Raw genomic sequence first — 13,033 nt, 5'->3', positions numbered from 1 at the left:
TTCTATGATCGAAAAGCTATCTATGAATTTTATTGCATCAAAAAGACCCATTTCATGCCCATCGTGCCGCTTCCTCAGTTTATTGGCATTACACAAAACTTTTCCGCCTCTTGGTTGTCTGCAATCACCAACTGACAGTGATCAACAGCTGGCATCCATTCTTCTCCCAGCCCCTCCACTGAGACAGTATATAGTCCCAGCAGAAGACCACCGTCTATAAATATCTTGTGTACAGATAACACTATACAGTATCTATACACAGTGAGGGGGAAAAAAGTATTTGACCCCCTGCTGATTTTGTAGGTTTGCCTGCTGACAAAGAAATGATCAGTCTATAATTTTAATGGTCGGTTTATTATAACAGTGAGAGACAGAAGAAGAACAAGAATATCCAGCAAAACGCATTTAAAACAAGTTATAAATTGATTTGCATTTTAATGAGTGAAATAAGTATTTGACCCCTTCACAAAACATGACTTAGTAGTTGGTGGAGAAACCCTTGTTGGCGATCACAGAGGTCAGACGTTTCTTGTAGTTGGTGACCAGGTTTGCTCACATCTCAGGAGGGATTTTGTCCTCTTTGCAGATCCTCTCCAAGTCATTAAGATTTCCAGGCTGACTTTTGGTAACTCGAACCTTCAGCTCCCTCCACATTATTATTATTTATTATTATTATTATTATTATTATTATTATTATTATTATACAGAATTTATATAGCGCCAACAGTTTACGTAGCGCTTTACAACTTGAGGGTAGACAGTACAAATACAATACAATTTGATACAGTAGGAATCAGAGGGCCCTGCTCCTTAGAGCTTACAATCTAAGAGGGAAGGTCAAGAGATACAAGAGGTAATAACTGTGGGTGATGTGCTGATTGAGAAGATAAATGTACAGTTGTTAGGTGGGGGCCAGATAGGCTTCTCTGAAGAGATGAGTTTTCAGGGATCGTCTGAAAGTGGATAAAGTAGGAGAAAATCGGACGGATTGGGGTAGAGCATTCCAGAGGATGGGGGAGGCTCTGGAGAAGTCCTGAAGGCGAGCATGGGAGGAGGTGACAAGGGAGTTTGAGAGCAGGAGGTCTTGGGAGGAGTGAAGAGAACGGTTAGGTTGGTATTTTGAGACCAGGTTAGAGATGTAGCTGGGGGCCAGGTTGTGGATGGCTTTGTAAGATATAGTTAGTATTTTGAATTTAATTCGTTGGGCGAGTGGCAGCCAATGGAGGGATTGGCAGAGAGGTGTAGCAGACGCTGAGCGGTTTGTGAGGTGGATGAGCCTGGCAGCAGCGTTCATGACGGACTGAAGTGGGGATAGCCTATTTAGAGGTAAACCAATGAGGAGGGAGTTGCAGGAGTCGAGGCGGGAGATGACCAGGGAGTGGATTAGAAGCTTTGTGGTGACATTGGTTAGGAAGGGGCATATCTTGGAGATGTTGCGGAGATTGAGGCGGCAAGCTTTGGATAGTGATAGAATGTGGGGTCGAAAGGTTAGTTCAGAGTCCAGGATTACACCTAGGACCCTGGTATGGGGAGATGGGTTGATAGTTGAGCCGTTGATATTGACAGAGAAATCAGGGGAAGCGGCACCTGAGGGATGAAATATCATGAGCTCGGTTTTGGATAGGTTGAGTTTGAGGAAGTGATGTGACATCCAGGCTGATATGTCTGCTAGTAAGTTGGTAATGCTTGAGGAGACAGATGGAGAGAGCTGGGGGGTGGAGAGATAGATTTGGGTGTCATCAGAGTAGAGATGATATTTAAAGCCGTGGGAGGCAATCAACTGACCCAGGGAGGTGGTGTAGATTGAGTAAAGGAGAGGTCCAAGAACAGAACCTTGGGGGACCCCAACGTAGAAAGGAAGAGGAGAGGAGGAAGTAGAGTTGTAAGTGACACTGAAGGAGTGGTGAGATGGGTAGGATGAGAACCAGCGAAGAGTACAGTCACGGAGACCAAAGGAGTGGAGTTTTTTGATGAGGAGGGGGTGGTCCACTGTGTCAAAGGCAGCAGAGAGATCCAGGAGAAGTAGTACAGAATAGTGTCCACTGGTTTTCACCATTAGTAGGTCATTTGAGAGTTTAAGGAGAGCAGTTTCCGTGGAGCGTTGAGGGCGAAAACCGGACTGAAGGGATCAAGAAGTTTATTCATGGTCAGATGGTCGCTTAGTCTGTTGTAGACCAGTCTTTCAAGAAGTTTGGAGGAGGAGAGTAAGGAGATGGGACGGAAGTTGTTGAGATTGGTGGGGTCCAGTGAGGGCTTTTTTAGTATGGGGGTGACTAGCGCATGTTTTAGAGAGTTTGCGAAGATGCCACAAGAGAGGGAGAGGTTGAAAATGTGAGTTAGAGAGCGTAGAATCGAGTCAGAGGGTGAGCGTAGCATTTGCGAGGGAACAGGATCCAGGGGGCAAGTGGTTAGATGGGTGCTAGATAAAAGTTTAGCAACCTCAGTAATAGTAGCAGGGTTGAATAAGGGAAGTAATGATTGTATCTGTGGACATGGGGTGTTGCATGGGGGAGGTTTTTGCGCATTGGTGATCTCCTCATGAATTGTATCAATCTTAGTTTTGAAGTGATTGGCAATCTCCTGGGCAGTGAGTGTGTTGGTGGGTGGAGGCAGTGGAGGACAGAGTAGAGTGTTGAAGGTAGAGAAGAGTTGACGTGGACTGGATTAGAAGGTGTTAATGAGTGTGATAAAGTAGGTCTGTTTGGCAGTGTGAAGGCAGGAGTAGTATTTTAGGAGGGCAGATTTATATTGTGTGAAGTCTTCCTGCGTCTTAGTCTTATGCCACAGGCGCTCAAGAGCGCGGCTACGTTTTCTGAGACTTCTGGTGTCATCTGTTTGCCAGGGTTGTAGCAGTCGGGGCCTAATTCTGCGTGTAGTGAGGGGGGCAAGCTTGTCTAGGGAGGAAGACAGTGAGCTGTTGTAGATGAAAGTAGCTAGGTTGGGGCAGGACAGAGGTGAGATTTTGTCATAGAGGTGATCAGTAGCAGAGTAGAGAAGAGAAGGGTTGAGGTGGCGAAGGTTTCTACGTGTAACTGTTAGGCGGTTGGAGGGAGAAGAGGTGGAAGACAAGGAGAGAGCAAAACTAATAAGGTGGTGATCAGAGAGTGGGAGTGGATTGTTGGAAAGGTCGCACGGAGTGCACAGATAGGAGAAGACAAGGTCAAGGGTGTTGCTGTTGGAGTGGGTAGGAGCCTGTATCCATTGCTTCAGGTCAAGCGATGAGGTTAGACTGAGAAGTTTAGAAGTAATAGTAGTGTTAGTGTTAACAGGGATGTTGAAGTCCCCGAGAATAATTGTGGGGATTTCAGAAGAGAGAAAGTAGGGTAGCCAGGCAGAGAAGTCATCAAGAAAGGCTGATACTGGTCCAGGGGGCCGGTAGATGACAGCAATTCTTAGAGAAATGGGAGAGAATAGACAAATGCAATGTGCCTCAAAAGAGGAGAGTCAGAGAGGGAGGTGGGTGAAGAACCTGATAGGTGCTGCATGGGGCTAGAAGGATTCCCACTCCACTTCCCTTCCGTCCACTTGGTCTGGGGGAGTGAGTCCAGAGAAGGCCCCCATGGGAGAGGGAAGCAGGAGAAATAGTATCTGATTCATGAAGCCAGGTTTCAGTAATGGCAAGTAGGTTAAAGGAATTTGTGATAAAAAGGTCGTGAAGGGCGGTGAGTTTGTTGCAGACAGAACGTGCATTCCACAGGGCACAGGAAAAGGGGGGGGGGGGCTGGTTTTGGAAAGAGAAATAGAGACCAAGTTCTGTGGGTTGCAGCTCCTGCCAGAGGGTGTAGGGGGATGGGAGCGTTGGGCAAAGACAGATGATGGTGGCCCAGGGTTTGGGGATATGCCACCAGAGGTTAGGAGAAGCAGGAGGGTGAGGGAGGTAATGTGAGAATGTGATTTATATGAAGGGGCATGTCTCAGAGTACTGGAGGTTTTATCAGTGTATGGATGTAGAATGAGCGAGAGTTGGTAGGAGCAGTAGTAGGGAGAGGACAGAAGGCAGGGTGATATGTATAGGCAGGCGGGTGGAGAGGGGGGGTGAAGGTAAGAGAGTTTGAGGAGAGAGGACACGAGTGTCAGAAGCAGTGGTAGAGAGTGCATGTTAGAGCGGAAGGAGAGCTTATTAGAGAGACGGGTCACCTGCAGTCAGGTGTTTTCCAGTGCAGTTTGCTGTATTTGTTTGCTTCGTGCAATCGCTGAAGTGCAGAGATTGAAGTGCATATCACTTGTAGAAAGAATCACTTAGAGATAGAAGCCTTAAGGATAGAAGCCACTGCAATGTGCTCCCCCAGCAATGTGCTGACCCCTTAAGGATGCCCAAATTTATACTGTTATAAGGGTGGGGTTGAAGTTCATTAATTAATCATGAGTGACTATAAGAATGCCTAACAATCAAAGTGGACTTTTTGCTTCTAAAGTCAGAATAGCAAGAGGCCAGAGGCCAAGATAAGATCAACACATAAAACTTAGGTAAGATAGTCCAGAGCAGCAAAAAACAACGTCATGGTTATGCACACAGGGAAACAGATAGAGAAGGCCACATACCAAAGACACACACACAGAGACAGCAAGCAGATCCCAATTTCATTTAACGTGGAAGATGTGGTTGAGCTGACACATACCTGTAAAGAGACGGAGAAGAAATGTTCAGGTGAGGCAGAACTTGAAGCAGAGATTGAAGTGCATATCACTTGTAGAAAGAATCACTTAGAGATAGAAGCCTTAAGGATAGAAGCCACTGCAATGTGCTCCCCCAGCAATTTTCTATGCGATGAAGGTCTGGAGACTGGCTAGGCCATTCCAGGACCTTAATGTGTTTCTTCTGGAGCCACTCCTTTGTTGCCTTGGCCGTGTGTTTTGGGTCATTGTCATGCTGGAATACCCGTCCATGACCCATTTATAAAACCCTGGCTGAGGGAAGGAGGTTCTCAGCCAAGATTTGAGGTACATGGCCCATCGTCCCTTTGATGCGGTGAAGTTGTTCTGTCCCCTTAGCAGAAAAAAACCCCCAAAGCATAATGTTTCCACCTCCATGTGTGACATTGGGGGATGGTGTTCTGGGGGTCATAGGCAGTATTCCTCCTCCTCCAAACATGGCGAGTTGATGCCAAAGAGCTCGATTTTGGTCCCATCTGACCACAACACTTTCACCCAGTTCTCCTCTGAATCATTCAGATGTTCATTAGCAAACTTCAGATGGTCCTGTACATGTGATTTCCTGAGCAGGGGGACCTTGCGGGGGCTGCAGGATTTCAGTCCTTCCCGGTGTAGTGTGTTACCAATTGTTTTCTTGGTGACTATGGTCCCAGCTGAGATCATTGAGAAGATTCTTCTGTGTAGTTCTGGGCTGATTCCTCACCGTTCCCATGATCATTGAACCTCCACGAGGTGAGATCTTGTATGGAGCCCCAGACCGAGGGAGATTGACAGTTATTTTGTGTCTATTCCATTTGCGAATAATCGCACCAACTGTTGTCACCCTCTCACCAAGCTGCCTGGCGATGGTCTTGTAGCCCATTCCAGCCTTGTGTAGGTCTACAATCTTGTCCCCGACATCCTTGGACAGCTCTTTGGTCTTGGCCATGGTGGAGAGATTGGAATCTGATTGATTGCTTCTGTGGACAGGTGTCTTTTATACAGGTAACAGGCTGAGAATAGGAGCACTCCCTTTAAGAGAGTCCTCCTAATCTCAGCTCCTTACCTGTATTGAAGACACCTGGGAGCCAGAAATCTTGCTAATTGATAGGGGATCAAATACTTATTTCACTCATCAAAATGCAAATCAATTTATAACTTTTTTTGAAATACGTTTTTTTCTGGAAATTTTTGTTGTTATTCTGTCTCTCACTGTTAAAATAAACCGACCAATAAAATTATAGACTGATTGTTTCTTTGTCAAACCTACAAAATCAGCAGGGGATCAAATAATTTTTCCCCTCACATTGTGTGTGTGTGTGTGTGTGTGTGTATATATAGAGATAGAGATAGAGAGAGAGATACACTCACCGGCCACTTTATTAGGTCCCCCTTGCTAGTAGTGGGTTGGACCCCCTTTTGCCTTCATTCTTGGTGGCAGAGATACAACAAGGTGTTGGAAACGTTCCTCAGAGATTTTGCTCCATAATGACCTGATAACATCACACAGTTGCTGCAGACTTGTCGGCTGCACGTCCATGATGCCGACTCTCCCGTTCCACCACATCCCAAAGGATGAGATGTGGTGAGTGTGGAGACCATTGGAGTACAGGGACCTCATTGTCTGGTGGTGAGATGATTGGAGCTTTGTGACATGGTGCATTATCCTGCTGGAAGGAGCCATCAGAAGATGGGGACACTGTAGTCATAAAGGGGTGGACATGGTCAGCAACAATACTCAGGTAGGCCGTGGTGTATAAACCATGATCAATTGGTACTAAGGGGTGTGCCAAGACCCCCACACCATTACACCCCCACCACCAGCCTGAACCGGTGATATCCCATCCCCCACACCATTACACCCCCACCACCAGCCTGAACCGGTGATATCCCATCCCCCACACCATTACACCCCCAGCCTGAACCGGTGATATCCCATCCCCCACACCATTACACCCCCACCACCAGCCTGAACCGGTGATATCCCATCCCCCACACCATTACACCCCCACCACCAGCCTGAACCGGTGATATCCCATCCCCCACACCATTACACCCCCACCACCAGCCTGAACCGGTGATACCCCATCCCCCACACCATTACACCCCCACCACCAGCCTGAACCTGTGATACCCCATCCCCCACACCATTACACCCCCACCACCAGCCTGAACCGGTGATATCCCATCCCCCACACCATTACACCCCCACCACCAGCCTGAACCGGTGATATCCCATCCCCCACACCATTACACCCCCACCACCAGTCTGAACCGGTGATACCCCATCCCCCACACCATTACACCCCCACCACCAGCCTGAACCGGTGATACCCCATCCCCCACACCATTACACCCCCACCACCAGCCTGAACCGGTGATATCCCATCCCCCACACCATTACACCCCCACCACCAGCCTGAACCGGTGATACCCCATCCCCCACACCATTACACCCCCACCACCAGCCTGAACCGGTGATACCCCATCCCCCACACCATTACACCCCCACCACCAGCCTGAACCGGTGATACCCCATCCCCCACACCATTACACCCCCACCACCAGCCTGAACCGGTGATATCCCATCCCCCACACCATTACACCCCCACCACCAGCCTGAACCGGTGATATCCCATCCCCCACACCATTACACCCCCACCACCAGTCTGAACCGGTGATACCCCATCCCCCACACCATTACACCCCCACCACCAGCCTGAACCGGTGATACCCCATCCCCCACACCATTACACCCCCACCACCAGCCTGAACCGGTGATATCCCATCCCCCACACCATTACACCCCCACCACCAGCCTGAACCGGTGATATCCCATCCCCCACACCATTACACCCCCACCACCAGCCTGAACCGGTGATATCCCATCCCCCACACCATTACACCCCCACCACCAGCCTGAACCGGTGATACCCCATCCCCCACACCATTACACCCCCACCACCAGCCTGAACCGGTGATATCCCATCCCCCACACCATTACACCCCCACCACCAGTCTGAACCGGTGATACCCCATCCCCCACACCATTACACACCCCACCACCAGCCTGAACCGGTGATACCCCATCCCCCACACCATTACACCCCCACCACCAGCCTGAACCGGTGATATCCCATCCCCCACACCATTACACCCCCACCACCAGCCTGAACCGGTGATATCCCATCCCCCACACCATTACACCCCCACCACCAGTCTGAACCGGTGATACCCCATCCCCCACACCATTACACCCCCACCACCAGCCTGAACCGGTGATACCCCATCCCCCACACCATTACACCCCCACCACCAGCCTGAACCGGTGATACCTCATCCCCCACACCATTACACCCCCACCACCAGCCTGAACCGGTGATACCCCATCCCCCCACACCATTACACCCCCCACCACCAGCCTGAACTGGTGATACCCCATCCCCCACACCATTACACCCCCACCACCAACCCGAACCGGTGATAGAAGGCAGGATGGATCCATGCACCAAATTCTGACCCCACCATCTGAATGTCGCAGCTGAAATCCAGACTCCTCAGACCAGGCAACGTTCTTCCAATTTTCTATTGTCCAATTTTGGTGATCCTGTGCTAATTGTAGCCTCAGATTCCTGTTCTTAGCTGACAGGAGTGGCCCCCGGTGTGGTCTTCTGCTGCTGTAGCCCATCTGCTTCAAGATTGGAATTGTGTGTTCAGAGATGGTATTCTGCATACCTTGGATGTAACGAGTGGTTATTTGAGTTGCTGTTGCCTTTCTATACTCTGGAACCAGTCTGCCCATTCTCCTCTGACCTCAACAAGGCATTTTCCTCCACACAACTGCCGTTCACTGGATATTTTCTCTTTTTCCCACCATTCTCTGTAATCCTGAGAGATGGTTGTGTGTGAAAATCCCAGAAATACTCAGACCGGCCCGTCTGCCACCAACAACCATGCCACGTTCAAAGTCACTTCAATCCCCTTTCTTCCCCCATTGTGATGCTTGGTTCAATCTTCAGCGAGTCGTCTTCACCACATCTAGATGCCTAAATGCATTGAGTTGCTGCCATGTGATTGGCTGATTAGCAATTTGTGTTACCGAGCCACTGAACAGGTGTACCTAATAAAGTGGCCGGTGAGTGTGGATTCCTGAGCTGATGCAGCAAGCGTGTAAGACGGTGATCTGTTTACAGAGCGACTCTTTATTTGGCCTATAAAACAGAAGAGGTGTCAGGAATGGTGGAGAGAGGCCTATAAATGTATGTGGAAGTCCTTTGTGTTATCACACGTGTCGTTAAATAAAGCAGCTTTATAGACTGAGCACACAGCGGGGACACGCCGGGGACACGCCGGGGACGCTCCTCTCATCACTGGGCCGGCTATTCCACGGCAAACCTCAGCCCCAAATTCTGGATTCTGCTGAGGACGGAGATCGGTGAATAACCCGCCACTGAAACATTCACCCGTGTATAACCTATGGCAGGGATGGCGAGCCTTGGGGCACCCCAGATGTTTTGGAACTACATTTCCCATGATGCTCAACTACACTGCAGAGTACCAGAGCATCATGGGAAATGTAGTTCCAAAACATCTGGGGTGCCCCAAGGTTCACCATCACTGACCTAGGGCTGGTCTGTAGGAGATGATGGGAGGTAGTATAGGTTTCGAGTATATTCTGTTGGGTAGGAGCACCTCGGATCACAGGATAGCATTGACCAGATTTGGGGCTCATTCACGCTAGCAGTTGAGGGGCGGTAAAATTCCACCCCCCCCCCACCCCCCAATCTGCTCCCCCTTTAGCTGCAGAGGCAATCCCCAGGTGTGTACACATGCCGTGGTCACCATGCTTTGCTTCACAGCAAGGAATGACGTCCTCTGTTGCTGTTCGGCAGGCATGTCGCGCCCATCGAGCGCGTCCCATTGAAGTGAATTGGACCATTCTGCCGTCCAAGTGCAGTGCACCCGAGTCACGGTGCGCTAGTGCTGGGGTTCAAGGGTGTTAAAGCAGGAGGGGAGGAGGAGATACTGTGCCGCCTCCACCACGTAGCATGTGTGAACAAGGCCTAGAGGTGGAACTAATCCTATCGCTTTAAGGGTTTGCCAAAAACGGTTACATTCAAGGCATGCTGTGAATAACTGTCAGTTGCTTGTTCTCTCATCCGAAATGTCAAGCCATCAAATGGCTGATGTCATAACTAACCACATGTGCACCATCACAACTGCAGATCACACACAGGGCATGATGCCAGATACTTTGCCTGCAAAGGATAGGAGGGTTTAGTTCTACATTAAGGAAGTACATCCATCTAAGTATAGGAGGGTTTAGTTCTACATTAAGGAAGTACATCCTACTAAGTATAGGAGGGTTTAGTTCTACATTAAGCAAGTACATCCATCTAAGTATAGGAGGGTTTAGTTCCATTTTTAAGGAAGTAAATCCATCTAGGTATAGGAGGGTTTAGTTCTACATTAAGGAAATACATCCTACTAAGTATAGGAGGGTTTAGTTCCATTTTTAAGGAAGTACATCCTACTAAGTATAGGAGGGTTTAGTTCTACATTAAGGAAGTACATCCTACTAAGTATAGGAGGGTTTAGTTCTACATTAAGGAAGTACATCCAACTAAGTATAGGAGGGTTTAGTTCTACATTAAGGAAGTACATCCTACTAAGTATAGGAGGGTTTAGTTCTACATTAAGCAAGTACATCCATCTAAGTATAGGAGGGTTTAGTTCCATTTTTAAGGAAGTAAATCCATCTAGGTATAGGAGGGTTTAGTTCCGCTTTAAGGAAGTACATCCAACTAAGTATAGGAGGGTTTAGTTCTACATTAAGGAAATACATCCTACTAAGTATAGGAGGGTTTAGTTCCATTTTTAAGGAAGTACATCCTACTAAGTATAGGAGGGTTTAGTTCTACATTAAGGAAGTACATCCTACTAAGTATAGGAGGGTTTAGTTCTACATTAAGGAAGTACATCCAACTAAGTATAGGAGGGTTTAGTTCTACATTAAGGAAGTACATCCTACTAAGTATAGGAGGGTTTAGTTCCATTTTTAAGGAAGTACATCCAACTAAGTATAGGAGGGTTTAGTTCTACATTAAGGAAGTACATCTAACTAAGTATAGAAGGGTTTAGTTCTACATTAAGGAAGTACATCCTACTAAGTATAGGAGGGTTTAGTTCTACATTAAGGAAGTACATCCTACTAAGTATAGGAGGGTTTAGTTCCGCTTTAAGGAAGTATAACCAACTAAGGATAGAAAGGTTTTGTTCTGCTTTAAGAATGTATGTCCAACATAAGCTGGATATACTTATTAAGCAGTACTAAACCCTCCTAGGTCAGGTGGGTTTAGTTCCACTTTAAGGAAGTCTATCCAACTAAGGATAGGAGGGTTTAGTTCCACTTTAACCACTTACTGGCTGCCCCATAGCAGATATACTGCTACAGGGTGACCATTCTGTGCAGAATTGTGTGTGTATGTGTGTATATATATATATGTGTATATATATGTGTGTATATATATATATATATAGCGTGTGATTCTGCACTTCCACCCTACAGCGGGTGCGCGCCGCCAGCGGGTCGTTTCTGCTGTGAATTATTTACAGCAGAAGCTGATCTGCGGGTGCCGGTCACTTGATGTCCTCCGCCGGACAGAGAACCCAGAACAGAGCCCTGCCTATGTAAACAATAATATAAAATCCATCACCAGTAAAAGCAGCTCACCGTTTATACTGAAACACTGGTTAGGCACACATTTAACCTTTTGATCGCCGTAGATGTTTAACCCCTTCCCAGCCAGTGTCATTAGTACAGTGACGGTGCATGTTTTTAGCACTGATCACTGTATTAGCGTCACTGGTTCCCACAAAGTGTCAGATTGTCCGCCGCAATATGGCATTCCCCCGCTATAAGTCGCTGATTGTCGCCTTTACTAGTATTTAAAAAATAAATACAAATTCCACTATATAATCACATAGTTTGTAGACGATATAACTTTTGCTCATACCAACCAATATACACTTATTGGGATAATACTTATTGGCCTAAATTTTATAAAGAAATTTTATTTAAATTTTTTTTTTATTTATTTTTTTTTTTTAATTGGACGTTTTTATAGCAGAAAGTAAAAAAATATTGTTTTTGTCTTCCAAAATTGTCGCTCTTTCTTTGTTTATAGCACAAAAAAATAAAAGCCGCGGAGGTGATCAAATACCACCAAAAGAAAGATCTTATTTGTGGGGGAAAATTACATCAATGTCATTTATGTACAGCGTTGCACGACCGCGCAATTGTCAGTTAAAGTAACACAACGCCCTATTTAAAAAAAAAAAAAGAAGAAAAAATGGCCTGGTCATGAGGTGGGGGGGGGGGGTAAATCTTCCAGGGCTCAAGATATGATGGCTGATTAATGAGCCCCTCGGCTCCCAGTGTACATGTAAGATTGGATCTGGTCTCTGGATAAATCCTTTTTTTTTTTTTTTTCCCCTAAATGTATTTTAGGAAAGGCTTCTTCCAATGACGATGATGTCCAGAAGGCAGACGTGTCGTCCACAGGGCAGGGGGTGATCGATAAGGATTCTTTGGGGCCTCTTCTTCTACAGGTAGGTACCACCATCCTTGGACCAAATACTATCTCCTTTGGCTCTCCCCTAAGATAACATTTTACTTAAAGCTGAACTCCGGGATCAGCTAATATTGTTTAAACCCGTTCATCCTTTGTCTTCTTCTTGAATCTCGGTGTGATTTGTGTATTTCTTCCAGATCTGTGCAGTGAGAGAGACTTCCTGTAATAAAGACCGACCACTGGCTGATCTCTCTCCTTGTGCAGGGTGACTGGTCTTGTCTCCGCCCCCTCCTGTAGCTTTATGCAGGCAGCCTGTAGTGGGTGGGGCCTGCTGGGTTCCTCCCACAGCGCTGCTCTCTCTCTCTCCTTGTGCAGGGTGACTGGTCTTGTCTCCACCCCCCCACTCCTGTAATTTTCTGTAGACAGCCTGTAGTGGGTGGAGCCTGCTGGGTCCCTCCCACAGCTCTGCTCTCTCTCCTTGTGCAGGGTGACTGGTCTTGTCTCCGCCCCCCTACTGCAGTTTTCTGCAGGCAAACTGTAGTGGGTGGGGCCTGCTGGGACCCCTCCCGAAGCTCTGCTCTCTCTCTCCTTGTGCAGGTAGACTGATCTTGTCTCCGCCCCCCTCCTGTAATTTTCTGTAGACAGCCTGTAGTGGGTGGAGCCTGCTGGGGTCCCCTTCTACAGTTCTGTTCTCTGCACCGTCTATGTACAGCACAGCGATGATGTCATTACTATTTTTTTTTTTATGGTAATATCTGGGTGTGACAAGGCGCTTGTATTTATATATGGTGTGGCTAGGCCCCTCCCACATCTCTGCTCCCTGCACG

General features: G+C 47.5%; 1 protein-coding gene across 1 annotated transcript in view; it reads left to right on the top strand.

Moving 5' to 3' along the window:
• Positions 1 to 13,033, top strand: part of NCOA3 (nuclear receptor coactivator 3) — a gene marked incomplete in the record, with an annotated part of 153,296 nt that overhangs the window by 85,681 nt on the left and 54,582 nt on the right. Inside the window, 1 exon segment of the mRNA XM_073607197.1 lies at positions 12,143 to 12,243. Coding sequence (XP_073463298.1) covers positions 12,143 to 12,243 — 101 coding nt within the window.

Source organism: Aquarana catesbeiana, linkage group LG12, assembly GCF_042186555.1.
Source record: "Aquarana catesbeiana isolate 2022-GZ linkage group LG12, ASM4218655v1, whole genome shotgun sequence".
NCBI classification, from domain to species: Eukaryota; Metazoa; Chordata; class Amphibia; order Anura; family Ranidae; genus Aquarana; species Aquarana catesbeiana.
This window is presented reverse-complemented; position numbering and strand designations above follow the sequence as displayed.